General features: G+C 40.0%; 2 protein-coding genes across 2 annotated transcripts in view; both read left to right on the top strand.

The window, feature by feature from the left end:
* LOC137277575 (V-type proton ATPase subunit H-like) overlaps positions 1-21,568 on the top strand; it is a 100,676-nt gene that overhangs the window by 42,229 nt on the left and 36,879 nt on the right. The gene's annotated exons all lie outside the window — the stretch shown is intronic.
* LOC137277570 (protein smoothened-like) lies at positions 1,528-17,587 on the top strand. Its single transcript, XM_067809364.1, has 11 exons — positions 1,528-2,904; positions 10,614-10,826; positions 11,322-11,500; positions 11,753-11,972; positions 12,377-12,500; positions 13,376-13,468; positions 14,277-14,385; positions 14,990-15,178; positions 15,539-15,675; positions 16,067-16,204; positions 16,870-17,587. Exons 1-11 carry the CDS (start codon positions 2,413-2,415, stop codon positions 17,493-17,495), a joined length of 2,520 nt encoding a protein of 839 aa, XP_067665465.1. The 5' UTR covers positions 1,528-2,412; the 3' UTR covers positions 17,496-17,587.

Here is a 21,568-nt window from a genome sequence, read left to right on the forward strand (position 1 = left end):
AGTGACGAGTAACGACAGATTTAGGACTCCCCAGTCTCCAGGCGTCCAGTGGGAATGTTTGATACACACTTCAGTCAGTTTTTTTTCTTCAGCTATATACACCTTGCAATCCTTTATACAGTTTTCATTTCCCGATGTCATGTCCTAAAATGCATTATTACTAAACTGTGGACAGCCGGGACGCAGGTTACTGACTAACCGATCATGATTCTTGATATGCTTTTGAATTTACCATCTACTTTACGTGATGCCATTCATGTCTCCAATTAAGTCAAGTTGTTTAGAAATATACATATGTTGTATACCAAACATTCCTGGAACTAGAACTTATGTTTCTTTGGTAAAACGTCTTCTGGCTTGTACCGGTGAGTGAGTGAGTGAGTGAGTGAGTTTAGTTTTATGCCTCACTTAGCAATATTGGTGGTATAATGGATGATAGTGACAATGTTGTAATATATGGTGGTGACAGTGTTGTTATAGATGGTAGTGGAATGGATAGTAGTGTCAGTGTTGTAGTAGATGGTAGTGACAGTGGTATAACGATGATAGTGACAGTGTTGTAATATATAGTGGGGACTGGGTTGTCATAGACGGTAGTGGAATGGATAGTAGTGTCAGTGTTGTAATAGATGGTAGTGACAGTGTTGTAACAGTCAGAAACAATACAACTGCATAATGCACGATGACGTGAGTTGAATCTGGACCACGCTCGTGGGCACCACAATGTGACCTATTCGGTACTGAGTATTTCGCTTTTGCCACAATCATGAGTTACAGTTGATATCCTTCCTGTCCGCGAATAACTGCGGGGTATAACACGCGTAACGCACATGCACACGGGTACTTGTGGGATTCAAGTTTTGCACCCTTTATCTTACAAAGTCACCTAAACTTATATGATAAGGTGAAAAGATATATTTTTTCTAAAAAATGTCCAACGAAGCAATGATAAATGTATCCAATGAATTAAACTGTCGACAAACAAGTCGACTTGTGCCAAGCACGTGAAATGTATAAATGGCTTTATGAAAAATATCGTTGAGATTCACCTTCATAAATATAAAACATCAAACCAGGAATCTTTGTGTAGCTTCAGAAAATATGTTTTTGCGGGTAGACAATGAAGCTCAAACACAGGCAACTATTCGGTACTTAATGTAATCTGTGTTGTACATTAAAGCATTTCCTAGTGCTTGGGTCTTACATAAAAGAAGTTTCACTGCCCGCATGTCTGACGCATAATCCATGGAAATGTACACGTTCAAGCGAAATTGCTGAAAGATATGAGAGTAGATGCTGTTATTCAATTATAGTCCAAATACTCCAAGTTGAATGGTCCGGGGGCGAGTAGAGCCCGCTGACAGACTGACAATAGAGTGTTTCTCCGAGTTGTTGAGGTGTGACAGATTCACCTTAGCGTCTCACCATACAACCGCGCACCTCTCTCCGCTCCGGGCTGGTTCATTGTTGAGAGAGAGGGACGGATTTAGGATGGGTGACCTACATCGGGGGAAGAACTGGCGAAATATGATCCGTCTGCTCCCTGAATACAAAATGGAGGATGTTCGAACGCGGGGCTGAGAAAGTTTGTTGTTGAAGTTTCAACGTTGTGGACATGGGAAGAGAGGATTACAGACGGGTTAAAGTCGCTGCAGTTTATTGAGGTACGGTTAGGAAGAAGCACTGCTAGATACTGCAGGATAAATGTGATGGAGAGAAGCAGCGCGTGAAGATCATTATACCTGGATTGGTGTGAGTGAATTCCTGGACTGGTGCCTATTAACACCTCGGTGTGAATGTAACCTGCGTTCGGAGGAGCGGGGTTCGACCCTTGTCTGTAGTAATTTCCATGGATACATTTAACAAGTAGCTCATGCAGGTCTACCTTGCCTGTCGTGCAGAAGGTCGGTCTGCAGCTGAATTTAACTTCATACTGGATCTGTTTTACAAACACATCCAGTAGTTTTGACTGACACACCTTTAGGATATGTTGATCTATGGAACTGCAGATAGATTATTTGTACAGATCTGTCAAGATGTGGAACGATTTAATTTAATACACTAGTTTTCCTGCTGAGCTTTCTTAATTCAGCCCAATATTGACCCAGTGGATTAGAGTCCGGCTCTGAATGTTTAAAGCTGCGATGTATTTGTTTAAGACGATCCTTCGTCACCGCATGTTCATTCTACATATCATATGACGAACATCCATTAAACTCCCTCGCTCCAACACATCTTTACGTTTTCAAGTGGGGTCTTTAAGTTTTCTGAATACATTGTCGTGAGAAAAGTCAATTTGGATGTATATGTCGGAGGTCTGGATTGGGTTAGCACCAACACAATCCCTGAATCATAACCTCGTGGTGCACGCCTCCTTCCATTGTTGAACTTAGTAACTGAATTCCAGCAACAATGGCACTGCTCATAGACACAATGGACGAGGTGCATACTCAATTACACTTGACAAAACGTTCAACTTTATTCAACATTGTAGCAATGTTATTACTTCTAGACTTTCTTAAATCGTCACATAGTGCAAACTGTCACATTAACACAACGAACTGCATACCTTTTGGAGTGAAAGGTAAAAAATGCTTGGGGACAACGCTGGACTTTCAGTATACGTCGTTGGAATTTGCCAACGATTCTTCTACGTTAGCCCAGGTGGACGAGAAGCTTTCTCTGTGGAGCGGACTGCAGAATGTTCCCCAGTGTTGGTCAGTTGTCCAGCCGTTCCTGTGTTCAGTGTACCTACCAAAGTGTGACAACAACACGGGGCAGCTGGAACTAGCCAGCAAGGAACTGTGCGAGAAGATTAGAGAACCCTGTAAAATAGTGGAGTCATTCCACAGCTGGCCGTCATTTCTCCAGTGTGACCAACCCCACTTCCGGGAGAACTGCAAGGTTGGTATACGACAAACGTCCCAGAATGGGATTTATTATATTTTTAGACGACGCTGGTGTTTTGTGGCCTTCCTGATATGTTGCTGGACATGAATTGTTTGTGGAAGTGTCCTGGTGTTTGGGCTGGGGGTGACTATTTTTAAGTAAACGGAAACGTGTGACTGGTTGGTTTACAATGATATGCCTTAAAACGAATTCTGCAATCTACTGGTAGAAATCAGTTCTATGTAGTTTGAGAGAACCAAAACATCTCCTATTATCTGGGCCATCAACAATAATTATCTGTTGGTGGCTAAAGATTGTCACCAACATAGATTCCTCCACTCTCACTACCATCTATTCCTCCACTGTCCCTATCATCTATTCCTTCACTGTCACTATCACCCATAACAACACTGTCACTACCACCCACTATACCACTGTCACTATCATCCATAACAACACTGTCACTACCACCCACTATACCACTGTCACTATCACCCATAACAACACTCTCACTACCACCCACTATACCACTGTCACTATCATCCATAACAACACTGTCACTACCACCCACTATACCAATGTCACTACCACCTATTCCTCCACTGTCACTACCATCCATAACAACACTGTCACTACCATCCATAACAACACTCTCACTATCATCCATTATACCACTGTCACTACCACCCACTATACCAGTGTCACTACCACCTATTCCTCCACTGTCACTATCATCCATAACAACACTGTCACTATCACCCATAACAACAGTCATTATCATCCACAACAACACTGTCACTACCACCCATTATACATCTGTCACTACCACCCACTATACCACTGTCACTACCACCTATTCCTCCACTGTCACTATCATCCATAACAACACTGTCACTATCACCCATAACAACAGTCATTATCATCCATAACAACACTGTCACTATCATCCATAACAACACTGTCACTATCATCCATTATACCACTGTCACTACCATCCATAACAACACTGTCACTGTCATCCATAACAACACTGTCACTACCACCCACTATACCAATGTCACTACCACCTATTCCTCCACTGTCACTATCATCTATAACAACACTGTCACTATCACCCATAACAACAGTCACTATCATCCATAACAACACTGTCACTATCATCCATAACAACACTGTCACTACCATCCATAACAACATTCTCACTATCATCCATTGTACCACTGTCACTACCACCCACTATACCACTGTCACTACCATCCATAACAACACTGTCACTATCACCCATAACAACAGTCATTATCATCCATAACAACACTGTCACTACCACCCATTATACCACTGTCACTACCACCCACTATACCACTGTCACTACCACCCACTATACCACTGTCACTACCATCCATAACAACACTGTCACTATCACCCATAACAACAGTCATTATCATCCATAACAACACTGTCACTACCACCCATTATACCACTGTCACCACCACCCACTATACCACTGTCACTACCACCCACTATACCACTGTCATTACCATCCATAACAACACTGTCACTATCATCCATAACAACACTGTCACTACCACCCACTATACCACTGTCACTACCTCCTGTTCCTCCACTGTCACTACCATCCATAACAACACTGTCACTATTACCCATAACAACAGTCATTATTATCCATGACAACACTGTCACTATCATCCACAATAACACTGTCACTACCATCCATAACAACACTTTCACTACCACCCAATATACCACTGTCACTACCATCCACAACAACACTGTCACTGTCACCCACTATACCACTGTCACTACCTCCTGTTCCTTTATTGCATCACTCACCACCATACACAGCAACACTGTCACTACCATCCACAACAACACTGTCACTACCATCCACAACAACACTGTCACTGTCACCCACTATACCACTGTCACTACCTCCTGTTCCTCCACTGTCACTACCATCCATAACAACACTGTCACTACTACCCATAACAACAGTCATTATCATCCATAACAACACTGTCACTATCATCCATAACAACACTGTCACTACCACCTATTCCTCCACTGTCACTACCATCCATAACAACTCAGTCACTATTACCCATAACAACAGTCATTATCACCCATAACAACACTGTCACTACCACTCATTATACCACTGTCACCACCATCCATAACAACACTGTCACCACCATGTATTAAAACAGTGTCACTATCATCCATTATACCACTGTCACTACCATGTACAACAACACTGTCACTATCATCCATAACAACACTGTCACTACCATCCATAACAACACTGTCATTACCACTCATTATACCACTCTCACTGTCATCTGTTGCAACATTGTCACTACCATCCATTACACCACTGTCACTACCATCCATAACAACACTTTCACTACCACCCAATATACCACTGTCACTACCATCTATTGCATCACTCACCACCATACACAGCAACACTGTCACTACCATCCACAACAACACTGTCACTACCATCCACAACAACACTGTCACTACCATCCACAACAACACTGTCACTGTCACCCACTATACCACTGTCACTACCTCCTGTTCCTCCACTGTCACTACCATCCATAACAACACTGTCACTACTACCCATAACAACAGTCATTATCATCCATAACAACACTCTCACTATCATCCATAACAACACTGTCACTACCACCCACTATACCACTGTCACTACCACCTATTCCTCCACTGTCACTACCATCCATAACAACTCAGTCACTATTACCCATAACAACAGTCATTATCACCCATAACAACACTGTCACTACCACTCATTATATCACTGTCACCACCATGTATTAAAACAGTGTCACTATCATCCATTATACCACTGTCACTACCATGTACAACAACACTGTCACTAGCATCCATAACAACACTGTCACTACCACCCACTATACCACTGTCACTACCACCTATTCCTCCACTGTCACTACCATCCATAACAACTCAGTCACTATTACCCATAACAACAGTCATTATCACCCATAACAACACTGTCACTACCACTCATTATATCACTGTCACCACCATGTATTAAAACAGTGTCACTATCATCCATTATACCACTGTCACTACCATGTACAACAACACTGTCACTAGCATCCATAACAACACTGTCACTACCACCCACTATACCACTGTCACTACCACCTATTCCTCCACTGTCACTACCATCCATAACAACACTGTCACTAGCATCCATAACAACACTGTCACTACCATCCATAACAACACTGTCATTACCACTCATTATACCACTCTCACTGTCATCTGTTGCAACACTGTCACTACCATCCATAACAACACTGTCACTATCACTCATTATACCACTGTCACTGTCATCTGTTGCAACATTGTCACTACCATCCATTACACCACTGTCACCACCATCCATAACAACACTGTCACTATCACTCATTATACCACTGTCACTGTCATCTGTTGCAACATTGTCACTACCATCCATTACACCACTGTCACTACCATCCATAACAACACTGTCACTATCACTCATTATACCACTGTCACTGTCATCTGTTGCAACATTGTCACTACCATCCATTACACCACTGTCACTACCATCCATAACAACACTGTCACTATCACTCATTATACCACTGTCACTGTCATCTGTTGCAACATTGTCACTACCATCCATTACACCACTGTCACTACCATCCATAACAACACTGTCACTATCACTCATTATACCACTGTCACTGTCATCTGTTGCAACATTGTCACTACCATCCATTACACCACTGTCACCACCATCCATAACAACACTGTCACCACCATGTATTAAAACAGTGTCACTATCATCCAATATACCACTGTCACTACCATCCACAACAACACTGTCACTACCATCCATTACACCACTGTCACTACCATCCATAACAACACTGTCACTATCACTCATTATACCACTGTCACTGTCATCTGTTGCAACATTGTCACTACCATCCATTACACCACTGTCACTACCATCCATAACAACACTGTCACTATCACTCATTATACCACTGTCACTGTCATCTGTTGCAACATTGTCACTACCATCCATTACACCACTGTCACCACCATCCATAACAACACTGTCACCACCATGTATTAAAACAGTGTCACTATCATCCAATATACCACTGTCACTACCATCCACAACAACACTGTCACTACCATCATTATATCAGAATCACAACCATGTGACACAACCATCTAGTCTTGTTTGTTTCATTTCAGTCTTCCTCACTCACTAATCACAACCAGCTGTTTCAAATGGTGCTGGACATACAGATGCAGTTGACTTTTTCAGGGAACCCACCTCCTCAAGTATAGGAATATTGGTTTGTTTATTCAGGCTATTATCTGAATGTCTTACAGCTTATAAACCTGAATAGACTGACATCTATTGTCATGTTATACATTGTCATGGTGTGACCTGTAGGGAAATGCAATAACTCCTCAAAGTTGTCAGTCATCCAAGCATGACTGTTACAAAAACGCTGGCCTGTAAGCCAGTGTAAAGTTCCATCATTAGCCGTGTGCTTTCCTCATACTGTCAGGAGTCACAGCTAACAAGATGTTAGTGTGTGTCTCTGAATGGCTGGGTGTGGGGATGAATGAACGTAACACACGTCGCTGTGTTCGGCTGTGTGGGGATTTTGGATATTCTGTATAGGTTGTAGGTTATTGTCCGGAGAACTTAATCAAACAGCACTGAGATCATGAGGTGACTGAATGGCTGATAGTGTTGATGCCTAGATCTCAATGTAGACTGGTCTCTATACACAATTGTGTCTTCATATTGCATGGACTTCAGGTTTTCACACACAGCTTGTTAATATTCTCAGTTGTCAAAGAGAAATTATTGTAAGGAAAATTTTTCAAAGGGTCCACAAACTGATCCATGTTTCGGTATTTCTTCGCTACTGTTCCAAATGTGGCAAGCAGGATAGAAATGTGAGTGAAGATAATCTCACTGATTCAAAAATTCTAAATCATAAAATTATATTCTTTTTGTGTTGTAACACTTCACACAAGACATGTGGTAGATACATGAGTGAAAATGTTGTATTTACAGTAATGCTTAGTATTCTACAATTTGTATGTTGAGATGTAATGTTGTCAAAGTTTCCATGGTAACCATTCCTGCTATTTTATCCTATTTGGTGACAGAATGCAAAATATTTTCTTAAAATGTACATACTGAGACTTTGACAACTTGAAAGAAGAAAAAAAGAAACCTGAAAAAAGTGTCACATTTAAAAATATTGCTGAATTATCAAATTTGGGAGTGCACAGGACATATATGTTATGTAACCATATGGTTATGTTTAATTGTAATACATATGTAACCTCATATGCCACTGCCTGTGCCCTGAGTTAAAATAAAGTTCACTTCAGTTCAGTTAGACTCATGACTACATTACACAGCACAGCAGGCCAACTTCAGGCTATTTAGCAATAAGGGTAACTCCCCAGTTGACATCGGTTGAGTGTCACATTACGCGGGGGAATCTACCTGAACTAACAAGCTTGTGTAGTCAGGTGTAAGGGGCAGAAATCACCTGAAAGTCAAGAAATGCATATCCTGTCTATTGTTATTTTTTGGAAGAGGGGCATGTCAAATCCGTGTCAGTAAATGACAAAAGTATAGAAATATTCTCATAGCCACCTTCAATATAACAAATAATGTGTCACATTTATATGCTGAATTATGTCTGTCTCATAATTCCATTATTTATATGCAACCAATCATAAGAATCAGCATTAATAGAATTCTTTGTTCCCAAATGAGTAAAGGTGGCATGTTTAATAAATGATATACAAGTGTTTTTCAAATAAGCTTTCCTCGATGCCTTGAGGAAGGTGCTGTTCAACAGGGATCTTGGTAATATGGTTATCTAGAATCAAGGATGTTTTCACAAACACCTGAGGCATGTGTCACTGAAGGTCTTTATCAGATGAGGGAATGTAATTAGCTGAAATATGATAATGTTGAAAAATTGACGACTGTGAGCAGAGACAACCACACATAATAAGATCATAGTTTTCTAAGGAATTGATATCATTTTCTGTGGCAAACATTTCTTGGGGTATTCCAATTATCCCTGATCAACTTAAAATCCTTCTTTTTTGACAAGTCCTCACTAACGTTTGCAAAAGCAATACGCTTATGCTTGTAAATGCTGAATTTGATTGGAATGGTTTTAAAAAGTTTTATTGTTGACTTGTATTACCTATAGTTTTCAACTTTGAATAACTGACTGTTAAGAACACTTTGATCTAAATGTAATAATGCTTAATGTTTAAAACTATACAAACTGTTAAAAAACCAGAAGTGGTAACTATTCATGAATATTCATTAAATGACCCGATCATCTTCATTTACATATTATACTGAAGAACACTAAACACCACCCCAATATTTCTTGCCCCAATGTTCATCTGCTATGTCATGTGATTTTTAACTCCCGTCAGATGAAAAACATAGCATTCTTAAGCTTTCCTGACCAGCTTAACTCCATTTTCATGCTATACTGGAGAACACTAAACACCACCCCAATATTTCTTGCCCCAATGTTCATCTGCTATGTCATGTGATTTTTAACTCCAGTCAGATGAAAAACATAGTGTTATTTAACTGTCTTCAGTAGTTTACTTTGTCCATTCAGCAATCTTGTTTTCCCACACATTCTCATTAATGAGACCCTTGTAGGGTGAGAAGCAACCAGTTGCTTGAAGCAAAGGATGCCAAACCTGAAGCACTGAGGCATGGTGTGTGTGTGTGTGTTGGGGGGGGGGGGGGGGGGGAAAGGGGGCTGGCTACTGTCAGTTGCCCAGTGCTAGATAAACAACAGACAGTGTAACAAGGAAAATACTAAATGTGAAATGCTTGTGAATTGAGGTGATGAATGTGAACTTTATTTACAAAAGTGTTCATTTATAACTGGAAATAAGAGCAATAGAAATGGAGAATTTTCAATCAAATATAAAGTTTCAGATTTTGTTTAAGGTTTGTAAACATCAAAAGTTCTTTGTAATTAAAAAAAATACAATAGCAATGCAAGTTTAAATTATTTAAGAAACTTTATGTTAAAAATACAGATGTTTTCTGAGTGAAAAAAACCATGAAACTAGGCTGACTAAAGTGTTCTGAGGAATGGAACTGTTAGAAATAGTCCAGGTTAGGAGAAATCCAGAAGTTTAATATTTTACAGATGTTTTAGCAAGAATGGATTTTATCTCAAAGCAGTGTGAAAAAGAAATTACACCTACTAGTCAATAGACAAAACATGACACTCAGTTTGCTGGTGTAAAGTTCTATGGTGTTTAAGTTTCGAGTGATGAAAATTTGAGTGCATCCATGTAACTTTGGTTCAGCTTGTTTAACATGTCACTGTATTATGTATAATCTTCAGTAACCCATGCTTGTCGTAAGAGACAGCTGATCGGATAAGGTGGTAAAACTCACTGACTTGATTGACACATGTCATGATATCCCATTTGTGTAGATTGATGCTCATGCTGTTGATCACTGGATTGCCTGGTCAAGACTTGATTATTTGCCGACTTATGCCATATAGCTGGAATACTGTTGAGTGTGGCATAAAACTAAACCCACTCACTCACTATAACCTTTCCCATTTTGTTATCAGCCAGAGACATATGAGAAAGCATCGTTCAACACAACAGGTCGATGTGAGCCCCCACTGATCAAGACATCAATGAGGGAGAGCTGGTATGAGGACGTTGAGGGGTGTGGCATTCAGTGTCAGAATCCCCTCTTCACCCAGGAGGAGCATCAGGAGGTCCACGCCTTTGTTGCGGTCTGGGGGGCGCTATGCCTCATTTGTACACTTTTCACTGTGGTGAGTGCTGATGACAACTGACACACCCAGATGTACACATCAGTAGCTGGATCGTGGACTGTGTTGGTGTAGTGTATTTGCTTGCTGCCAGTCTGTAGTCATGAGCTTGCATATTTCCAGTTTGCAAAAATCTGTGGGGAAAGTTCTATGGATTTACTTCTTTAGTATCATGTAAGCTATGTTTTATTGAAGTAGTTAACACTATTTTCAAGCAAGTGTTATCACGATAACAGTGTTAGCAGCTACACCAAAATGTTACTTACATTTTTATAAAGAAGATGTATATCCATAGAAATTTCCTTGTCTTTAATCACACCAACTTCAAATGACACAGTTTTGTACTGATACAACTCCTCCAGACAGAAATGTCTATAAGTTGATAACTTGAAGATTCCTTCCTGTTTAACAGGTATAGCAATATGAGTTTTTTCTCTAGATTCCCAAGTGAACATTTGACATGTGACCACATGTGATGCTGATGATTTTAATTTGTAGCTAACGTTTGTGATTGACTGGAAGAATGCCAACAAATACCCTGCCCTCATTCTGTTCTACATCAATGCCTGCTTCTTTGTGGGGAGCATTGGCTGGCTGGCCCAGTTTGCTGGAAATGCCCGTGAGGACATCGTGTGTCGCTCTGACCGGACAGCCCGAATGGGAGAGCCACAACTTGGGTATGTTAACTTTAATGTTAGTGAGGACATTGTGTGTTGCTCTGACCAGACAGCCTGAATGGGAGAGCCACAACTTGGGTATATTAACTTTAATGTTAGTGAGGACATCGTGTGTCGCTCTGACCAGACAGCCTGCATGGGAGAGGCACAACCTGGAGTATCTTAACTTTAATGTTAGTGAGGACATCGTGTGTCGCAGTCACTATTGTATTTCTGAAATCAGTTTGATCTCCAGTGTTTGCCTTGTTGTAGGTCTGGGGAGTCAGCGTCCTGCACAGTGGTGTTCCTGTTGGTCTACTACTCCATGATGGCCGGTGTCACCTGGTTTGTCATGCTGGCCTATGCATGGCACATCACCTTCAAGGCTCTGGGCACACCCAGAGACAACCTGAGCAGCAAGACAGCTTACTTCCATCTTGTCAGCTGGTTCCTCCCTCTCGTCTTGTCAATAGTCTGTCTGGCAATCTCCGAGGTAACATACCATTCCAGTGACTAGATGTATAGACAGGCTATTAAACCATAATTGTAAACAGTTGTGTAGACAGAAATATAAAAATGCTTTAACGTAGTGTCTAGTCAGCCATTGTTAAAGTTGTGTAAATTATGTTTGCTTAAAGTGCCAACAGTCACCAGCAATTGAAATTATGGCATAAATTCTTGTGATCTAATTGCCGTGGGTTTTGGCCAGTTTTAGATTTAGATTCAAATACTCCAAACTGAAGTATCTTTAAAGATATGTATGTAAGGTATATAAGTTGTTGCCACTGTTCTGTCAAATGGTTTTCAAATCCAAATATGGCTGAAATATTGCTGATGTGATGTTATACCTTGCCTACGGTCAAGAGTCCTAACTTTCTGTTACTATACTGTTTTCAGATTGATGGAGATTCACTGAGTGGAATCTGTTTTGTTGGGTATATGAAGCATGGTATCCGAGCTGGATTTGTCCTAGGTCCTATCGCCGTGGTCCTTGTATGTGGACTTGTCTTCCTGGTCAGAGGTAAATAAAGCTATCCTTTTCCAAGACACAACACTTCACCAGTGTCCATATTAGAACTGCTCAGCAAGCAATATCAGTACCACGTACCTAGTATCTAGAGGTACTCTGGTGTTTGGAAGTGACTAAGAAATGTTTTGATTGATCAGAGCCTAGATTTTCGAAGCTCTCTTAGCGCTAAGATAGTTGGAAGTGCCATACATTAACATTGACTTAGCACCAAGAGAATTTTGAAAATGTAGGTTCAGTCTTATGATTTCTTACGGAGGCATACACAGACAATGTCCTTATGTGTCGTTTTAGAATCTGTAGTACATCGGTGGATTAGGGTGTGGTACTGGTGTGCACACCCTCCCTTTTGTCCTGAAATTTTGAAAATGAAGTGTGCACCCCACTTTTCTCAATAGTGTGCACTCCCACCTTTCTCAAAAAGCTATACCGGCCCTTGTAGTGAGAATGAATTCGCGTTTGGTAACTATCAGTTTAATGTGATATTTTGATACAGACGATGGTTTTCTTTTCTATAAAATGATAACCAACATATTATCATCTGTACAGAGATCATGCAACACTGTCACTTACAGCCTATCAGTTTACTTCCTATTGTTTTGTAGCCAGTTCTCGTCAGACTGATCTCCGTTGATACAGGTACCATGTGGAGATAACCAGTTTTATCAGCTATTGTTTTATCAGCTATTGTTTTGTCAGCTATTGTTTTATCAGCTATTGTTTTGTCAGCTATTGTTTTATCAGCTATTGTTTTGTCAGCTATTGTTTTATCAGCTATTGTTTTATCAGCTATTGTTTTGTCAGCTCTTATTTTATCAGCTATTGTTTTGTCAGCTCTTGTTTTGTCAGCTCTTGTTTGTTATTTTCAGGTCTTATTACGCTGATCAAGATCAGAAAGAATGCACCAACCTTCATCAGTGAAAAAGCTACATCCAAAATCAGGGAGACAATTCTCCGATTAGGTAATAACTGTGCATGATGTTCACCTTTATTGCATGAACAGAATATAGCATGTGGAAAGTGATGGACAATACAGATACAAGTTACATGCATTTTGGCACATACTTGTCTTATCTTAGGTGAATCTTGACAGACTGCCACTTGCATCTACTGAAGCAATGAGAGGAGGTCATTTACTTTTTCTGTGGTCATCTCATGCAGACATGAACTCTTTCTGACAAACAAGGATAAGTTGGCCTGTGGTAGAGAATACTTTGCAAGACGTAGGCAGTGCACAGCAATGAGCAAACCCATTTGGTTTGTGGAAGTGAGAGCAGATGTAGGCTTGTGCATGTGCAGTGCATGACAATGAAATAGATTTTTCGCATAGCTACACGAGTAGTTCCTAAGACTTATACATGCTTCACCCATCGCACTACACAAACAACCTGGGGCCATTTTGGTCACAATGGCCAGTGCCAGTGGATGGCACTCATACATGCTGCTCAACTTATCCTTGTTCACCAGTAGATGTAATGAGAAAATGATGTAACAGTATGATATGTACATGATATTTCTCGAGATGACTTGGATATCTGGACACTATGTATCGATGGTGCTAGAATATAGAGATGCTTGCTGAAACCAAACACTTTGCACTGAAGTGAGTGAGTGGTTTTGGTTTTACACTGCTTTTAGCAATATTCCACCAATATCATGGCGGGTCATCAGAAATGTGCACATAATATATTCTAGGTACATTGCCAGAAGTGGTGTAATAGTATATCGTATAAAACTTGTATCAAACAATGTTTTATATTTCATTTTCAGGTATTTTTGCAACGCTTGCATTTGTGTTTGTCTTGATCACATTTTCCGTCCATGTCTACACATTTGCCAATGAAAACAAGTGGAGAGAGAGCTTCAGGGACTATATGTAGTAAGTGACCCTCTGTTTACTCTCATCTTGCTCATGCAGCTGTGGACATGTTTAAAAATCATGTGTAGGCTGAAAGTATGTCTGCTTCAAAAGAGGGAGCTTGTAGCCATGTTTCAAGCATTCCAGTCTTGTTTACTTGTAAACAGCCCCTGACTAATTCATTCAATGAGGCCTTAACAGTTTCTATATAATTAATGGACAAATTTCTGTGTAATTGTTTTCCAAGCCTTTTCTTATGTATACTTTGTGTGTACGCCTTCTCTGAAGGGTGTCTTTTCACATTGTTTTAAATTTGTACTGATTCTTTTTGAAAGTGGTGTATTTTCTGTGAAGTACTTTGTGTTTGGAAGTCATGTATTTTTTGTCAATTTTGTTATATTATGTGTTACCCACAGTGTTTTAATATGTTTAAAGCCAGTCTAACCAAATTGGCTGCAAAATCCATTTATGAAAAGTGTGCAGAAGTATTCTTCTAAAGGACAGTGTGCACCTCTATGTGTCTTTCTGGACCAGAATTTCCCATTACCCTGTTTACTGACATTCAGGGCATGTTTGTATCTCCCGTCACATACACCTAGTGTTCTGAGACATATGTTTATTTCAGCTGTGAGGCCAATGTGACAATAACCCGTACAGTGACGAACACCACTGGCAGGATGTGTGAGGTGGCTCACAGACCAAGTGTGGTGGCATTAGAAATCCACATCTTTGCCTTCTTTGGGGCAGGCATTGCCATGAGCTCTTGGTCCTGGAACAAGGCCTCCTTCAATGCCTGGGAGAGGTTCCTTCGGAAGTAAGTATAGATGTATGTCTTTAACATTCTGTACATGATTTCCATGTCAGAATATTGAGATTTGATTGGTTTACTTCACCTTGGTAAGAAGTTACTTATCCCTCATTATTGGGAAATAAATTTCTGAGTCAGATAATGCATATCTTGCACTGCACTGAAAGCAAAATAGGCTGTGATATAAAGTAAAAACAAAATTCACTCACTCTCTTTTGTTTAAGACCCAAACATTTCACTGATCCACACTTCATTCAGAGTCAGTTTACCAGGTGAGCTATTTCCAAGCATGTGACAACATTCAGGAGTGTATCAGAGTATCTATATTAATACAACAGTTAGATCACATGCCTTATACATTCCCAGAGTGTTCCGCAAACCGTCCAACAAGCCAGTGAAACTGAAGAAGCACAAGATGATTGCCCAGGCCTTTGAGAAGAGAAAGAACATTAACAATGGGCGCATGTCAATCAGTTTCCACAGTACACATGATGACCCGCTAGGTATGTCTCTGGAATATATATGTTGTTCCACCAGGACTGTCTGCTGTTATTCATGATGTTGTATCACCAGAAACATCTGTTATTCATGATGTATCACCCGAACCATCTGTTATTCATGACATTGTACTGTTATTCATGATGTTGTACTGCCATAAACATCTGTTATTCATGATGTTGTACTGACATAAACATCTGTTATTCATGATGTTGTACTGACATAAACGTCTGTTATTCATGATGTACCACCCAGACCATCTGTTATTCATGATGTTGTACCACCACATCAAACTGTTAGAAACACTTGGGAGCCATCAGAGAAATGTTTTGTTTGCGTGTAGTTTGTTTCTATATAAGTGGCACACATGTATGTACTGATGTCCTCTCTTTTTAGGGATGAAGTTTGATCTCAACAGTGTGAGTTCCCATGACATGTCGTCCAACTTTGCTGCTGCCATGCCCAAGCTTGTGCGACGACGAGGTGGTCTCATTCAGCCAGTAGCTGGGACTCTCCGTAGATACTCTGACTCAGGTGGGTACACAGTTGTTAAATGTGTAACTCTGCATGCAGCAATACTCCCAGAAGATGACTTTGGTCTGTACATAAGATTCAGGGCCCTTATGCTTGAACCCGAAGAATTCTTAGCTTAGATTATTGCCGGTGTGTTATGCATGGGCTTAAGAAGTTCCTAGTGGCAAAAACATTTTGAGAATAGCTTGCAAGGATCAGACAAAGTAGTAATTTAAATTATGGGCCTTGCTCTTTACAATAATGTGTATCAGCCAAACCATAGCATCTGACTGCAGGACCCCATTAGTTGACTTTTACCACAATCATGAATTGCTGAAGATGAATGAGAACTCAGGGACTCATTCCACAAAACGTCCATATCACTATTCCAGTAGAGAGCCAATGAAAATGTCCACAGTTGCAATATGCAATTGGCTGCAAAGTTATGAATGCTTTATGGATTGGGACCCAGATTCTGATGAGTGAAGGTGGGGGTGTGAGGACAGATACTCCAACTTAGGTGGGTGAAAGCGTGATGTAGGGTAAGTAGACACAAGTGGAGGAAGTTGGTTGTCAGGGCAGATGCACTTACTCAATGGGTGGAGGCTGGGTGTTTGGTCACATTCTATTAAGAACATCAGTATAAGATCAGTATTCTCTAACAGGACTACTTTGTGCTTTACCAGATATTGGCTCTGTGATCTCAAGAAGAATGTCCCAGGATTCCCAGCTAGGACAAGCTATTGGACAACCACAGCTACCCATAGACCCTGACTCCAAGGCTGAGAAGAAAAAGCGCAAGAAGAAGAAAAAGAAAAGGCGAAGAGCTCACAAGATTCAGCCAATCATAGCCCCCGTTTTAAATGCCCTCCATGCTGTGGGTGGTCGACGAGGGCTGCGTCGAGGCAGTGACACATCCGTGATCAGCAGAGCCTCTGCTCACAGTGTGCGTGTGTCCATTGAGAGGAACAGCATGGAGGCTATCTCTATAGCATCAGTGCCTATGTCACATCACGGTGATATTGACACTGTTGACCTGAGTCAAATACCATCCACCAGGGCAGGGTCTCAGCCAACAAAACCACACACAAACTTCTCTATGTTCACAGCCAGTGGCTTGTTGCAACCCAGAGGCAGACCAAGTGTGCAGGAGTTTGCTGCAGTCAAGAGGTCAAGGAGAAGCCGCCGATCAGAAGTCACTGTGGAAATGTCGGAGTCAAACTTCCAAGCTAGTCAGCCCCGACCTGGACAATCAAAGCCGATAGAAACAATTATAACACTGGAGTCTGAGGATGGGTCTCAGTCAGCTTAATCAGAAAGTCACACTGAATCATCATACCAGGGCCCTTTTCTACAGTGATATATCAGACAAATTTGTCATAAGTATAGGAGTTCTGATCACCTTAGCAGTAAAACGACTGTGACACAGATGTAAGCAGTCAACTAGTCTGTATCACAATGGATGGAGATGTATTGTACAATGTTTAAGTCTTAGACTCAATGACAAACAGCTCTGTGATGATATTGACGCTATACTTCCTCTCAGTCCCATGAAAATGTAACAGAAAACCGTGCCAGTACTGTTAGATGTAAGTATTTACAGTCCCAAGTGAAAAGCTTGTAACAATTCAAGCAAGTTGAATGTTTTCAGCGAATTATAAACCATCTGCTTCCTGTCTGCATAAATTGTTCAGGTTTACCTCCCAAACGTGTTATGAGTGAAAAACTTACAGGAACAGTCAGCAGAGATGATGAATCAAGTGCTCCTTCTTGTGTATGGTACCAGAATATTTCACGTGGATGTACAAGTTTATACACCAACATGGATTTGTTGGGTTCATTCCATGGACACAAGTACTGTGCTTTGTGTTCCCTGCTGAGAGTCAGTGGTGTTCAGGATACGAAGATGGTGCTGTTGACATGAACCAAGGTGTCATTGTACTACAACTGATGAAAGTGTATGAGAACTGTCATATCTTCCTACGTAACCTCTGTTTTAATTCGGCCTTTTCATGGTTTTAGTATTCTGGATTGATGATTTATTGCAATCAGATTTAGTTGTGCAATCAGCAACGTTGTTTCAAAAGAGATCGTTTCGCAAAGCCTTAGTAATTTCTGTATGCTTCAGGAAAACCGGAACCTCTTCCTCAGCATGATGTGCAAACATTTCTTTTAGACAGAACCCAGTCTTGTCATGCATTAGTGGTGTCCCCATCGCTGTCGTTGACAATGGACATGCTAGCCATTAAACGTCTTGTGTGTCACATCAACAAAAACAGTTTGTCAATTAATATCTGCATTCTCTATAGTACTAGTTTCTGCTTTTTAGTTAAACATGAAAACGAGATTCTATCCTGATCAACTAACTCCATGGCGGCTGCAGTATTGGATCTAAGTTCATATGATACGTGATTTTAGTGTATAGAAAGTAGGGAGATAATTTGTGTTTTGCAATTTTTTGCTGTAAGGGGATTTTATGAGAACCCGGAAATATAACCTATTAGAACAGGGGTTACATACAATATGACAGGGGTAATCTCTGTGGGAAGAGAATGGTGAGGATTATGTTCTTGTCAGCTCTGAGACTACCATAAGTCTATGTGTATAGTAACAGATTTACGATCACCTTAGTGCTACGACTGTCGTAAGGCAGTGTTTATGTATGAGAGTTACAATCATCAAGATGTTTGCTTTGTGAACACACAAAGTCCAGATATATCACACATTCATTCAGTGTTTGTATGGGTGCCTACATTGTTAGATGTAAGGTTTAAAGGTGTATGACAACAGGTTTTATCAAATTGGTAAATTAATTTGAAGTAAAATGTATTTTTATATTCATATTATTAATTTGAAAACCTTTATGATGGATGGTGTGTTTAAAGGAAAGTAGATTTACTGTTTATAAAGTAAACTTGTTCACATCTGGCAAAGAAAGTTTAATTTTTTTGTCTTTAAAGGCTATTGTTTGGTCAAGGACAGAAAAATATATTTATTGTGGGTCGTCATACTTTTTTCTTAATCCAGGAAGGAAGACCTGACAAACAAATAATGTAAACTGGAAGTTGTAGATAGTTTTTCAATTTTGGCTGCAGTTGATCCATCTTTCTACTAAAAGAGTTTGGCCATCAATGTGACTATACATCTAGAAGGCAGCCGAGATAGTCTTGAACATCTGTACAGTAAAAACCCGTTTTCATATTGGAAGTTGTGAACGTGGTATTGTCCATCATGTAGATATGTTAAACACAAGTGTCACGTGTAAGTGTGATAGCAGTCATATCATATCTCACTCAAGTCCATTTACCTTTAGTAATATTAGTCACATCACTTCCATGGTTTCACAGCACCAAAGAAATATGTCCATATTTTTTGTACATATTTCTGTGTTGGTTTACTCCATGTTGCCATACAGCATTAGACAGAAAACCATCCTTTGTAATGTCAATATTTTTTTTCAGAGAAATCCAGAATCCGGAATATTGTCTCGTTTGCCTTTGTAATAAAAGTGGCATATCTATACTGCATACATGTCTGGTAGTGCCAGCACTAACAAAGTCTACTTTAGTTAAACAAATATAAGTAATTACTCATAACTCACCTGCTGTCTTACAAGTGAACACATAGTGTAGAAAAATCGTATTTTTGTATGTGAACAGCTTGTGTTCAGGACTGTGTTATTTGGCTGGCCAGTTGGTTACAGAAACTCTAGTGAACGCACTGTAGCTGTTTAATGACATGGTATGCATATTCAGCTATTCACTTGTGGGGTGGCGGGTGATGTACATGGGGGTGGGGTCCCTTCAATATTTCAGATACCTTCAGTGTCAACCTGTCGTTTTTGTTCACTTCTCAGAATCCTTTGTCTTAAATATTATTTCAGTAGTTTGCTATGAGCAGGATTTAATTTGTCCATGGACTGATTCTGGTTATGTTCTGTTCAAGCCCTGAATGTGTATAATTGTATTATGGTTTAGGATGCCCCACTGACCAAGGTTGTGGCCTCTCCATGGTTTAACTGCTCTGAAGGGCAAGCATGAGGCACTGGGGAGCTGTTCTGTTTTTTCTCATGCATGTCATATCAAGTGCACATATGTTATGAATATAAGATTGTTTTACCCACTGGAATAGTTGTCTTATGGGATTTTAAAGTTTTTTTCAGCTTTCTTGAACTCATGTATTTTACTGAAGGCACCATCATTCATATAGACTCAATTACTGTGGACAGTTATATGAAATTTTTTTATTGAATATTTACCTCAAAACTTCTTATCACAGTCAGTGTTCATTGTTGAATGTGACTTAACCATCTTACAGAAACAAAGGTTCATGTTTTACATACTGCATAATAGTGTTCAGGTATTATCACCATGCAGATATTGTGATGTCAGTTCTACTCTCTTGTCATGTTGTATTTTCTGTTTGTGATGGCATATCACAGGATGTTGTTTTGTATCATACACAAAATTGCTGCTGATAAGTTCATATTTCAACACCATGCAATATTCCATGAAAACAAATACTTCTAGGAAGTCATTGTCTTTTCATTACAAGTATATTAGATGGAATAATTTGATAAATTGTTTTCCTCTACACCCAAAACCTGGACCTCTTACTGTTTCAGAGAGATCCTGTGAGATCATTAGGTCTGTACATCTGCTTCTAGGTACCCAGTTTAACCAGCTGGGTGGACTGAGTGCAGTGTGGATGAAGTGATTTGCCGAGGGTTAAAACACATGATGAGAATCAGGTCACAAATTTTTGGTGTCTACACTGGAATCAAACCTGGGACTTTGGTGTGTTTGGAGTTACGGTAAATCAGATAGTCTTAAATAAACCTGGATACCAGGGATATGTAATGATCTGTATGGATGGACATCAGCATCCATGAAAACACATGGATTCAGTCGAGGATAATACAAAATAGGCAGAAGCCAAAATTTGCCATCTCGTAATGTAGAACATTTGAGTGACAGATAAGATGCTAATAACGTGGGACGGGCCAGGGCCCTTATTCTCAAAACATTCTTAGCCCTAGGAATTCTTAACTTTGATCTTTGCTAATGTGTTAAGAATTACCTTTAGGTCACAAACATATGAAGAATAGCAAGTCTGGATATCCATTTTGTTCGTTTCATCACATCCTCTATATCATCAGATGTCCTTTGTGCCTTGTGATCATGTCATATATATCATTCAACTGCCTTGTCATTTTACATCATCTGTATCATATGTTCTTGCAATTTCATATCTCACATGAAGCACATCTTCATATCAGCCTTGTGATTTCATATCATGTCATAATATCATTAAATGTACCCTTTGATGTCATATCACACCATACATATCATGGAATGTGCCTTGTGGTATCGTATCACACATCTA

This window comes from Haliotis asinina, chromosome 3, assembly GCF_037392515.1.
Source record: "Haliotis asinina isolate JCU_RB_2024 chromosome 3, JCU_Hal_asi_v2, whole genome shotgun sequence".
NCBI lineage: Eukaryota > Metazoa > Mollusca > Gastropoda > Lepetellida > Haliotidae > Haliotis > Haliotis asinina.